Here is a 1,304-nt window from a genome sequence, read left to right on the forward strand (position 1 = left end):
GGGGGCACAGGGGCCTGCCAGGCCATGGTTGGGGGCTGCAGTGGCCCCGTGGGTGTTGGACCCTGGCAGCTCCCGGGCTTGTGCCTGCCCTGCAGGATCACAGACATGTCCAAAGTGTCGATGAGCAGCCGCCCGGAGCCCGGCTATGAGAACATGGACCACTTCTCCATCAATGTGGACTATGTGGCGGAGATGCTGAGGACCATCGAGTTCCAGACAGGTGCCAGCATCAGCACAGATGCCTCTGTGCCCAGGGGGGACGTGGGCCTGCCCGGGGCATCCAGCCCCCCCTGCCACCTCGTGCCCTGCATGGGGATGCGTCCCATTGTGCACAGGAATGGGGATGTGTGGCCCCGCGGCACTGCCCAGGGACCCTGCAGGGTCAGGCCTGCCTGTGCCCCTTCCTGGCTCCCTTTTGGGGTGCCCAAGCCACAGGGCAGGAGTGCTCCGGCTGACCGGTTGCCCTGCCCCACAGAGCCACTGGGCGAGGATGAAGCTGATGGACCTGGGGACAGCAGCGAGGCCGCGGTGGATGAGGACCGGCTGGACAGCCTGGAGGTGCCTGACGCCACGGAGGGTGAGTCCCTGCTGCGCTGTGCTGTGCTTGGCTGTGGGGGTATCGGGGGGCAGTGGGGTCCAGGGGGCTGCTGTGCCCGTGGAGGGGGAGGATGTGCCGTGCTGTGCCCAGCGCCATGTCCGTGTGGCTGTGCCGTGGCCTGCATGGAGCTGCGCGGGTCCTGCAGCGTGCTGGGGCATCCCTGCCTCCATCTTGTCGCGTGCTTTCCCTCTGCAGATGTGGGGCCAAGGCAGAAGCTGGCAAGCTCTCCCCACGGTGAGACCCTCACCGGTACCGAGGTGGGGTGGGAGATGGGGACAGGGCCAGGCCATGGGTGCCGTGGGGCAGAGGAGGCACCTCCTGGGGACAGATGGGGATGCGGATGGGGGGGTTTCACCCCTCAGGGCCCTCCAGGCTGTCCCTGTCCCCCTGCCTGCAGGGGTGGGGGTCCTGGGGTCCCCACAGTGCAGTGCTGAGCCCAGTTTCCTGCACAGGTCAGCACTGAGCCAGTGCTGTGGGGCAGCATTGGCGCCTGCCGGCTCATCACTGTCCCTGGCACCCTCGGCACCCCCAGCCCTGCCGCTGTAATTCCCCAAATGCTGGAGCTGCCCCTCTCCGACATTAAACCGTGTGCGAGGACGTCATCTCCAGTGTGGTGTGTGGGCTGGGGTGGGCATGGGGGCTGCCCCCTGCACAGCTCCGTGGGGTCTGGCCCTGGCACAGCCCCTGCCCCACGGAGCTGGCCCCC

The 1,304-nt window shown here is 67.9% G+C and overlaps 1 protein-coding gene across 1 annotated transcript in view; it reads left to right on the forward strand.

Annotated features, from left to right (window-relative positions):
- Positions 1-577, forward strand: part of LOC104123313 (uridine-cytidine kinase-like 1) — a gene marked incomplete at its 3' end in the record, with an annotated part of 27,017 nt that extends 26,440 nt beyond the window's left edge. The window contains 2 exon segments of the mRNA XM_035891159.1: positions 96-220; positions 476-577. Of these exon segments, the coding sequence (XP_035747052.1) occupies positions 96-220; positions 476-577 (227 nt within the window).
- Positions 578-1,304: the final 727 nt, after the last annotated feature.

Source organism: Egretta garzetta, unplaced genomic scaffold (assembly GCF_000687185.1).
Source record: "Egretta garzetta isolate BGI_Z169 unplaced genomic scaffold, ASM68718v1 scaffold1193, whole genome shotgun sequence".
Taxonomy (NCBI): domain Eukaryota; kingdom Metazoa; phylum Chordata; class Aves; order Pelecaniformes; family Ardeidae; genus Egretta; species Egretta garzetta.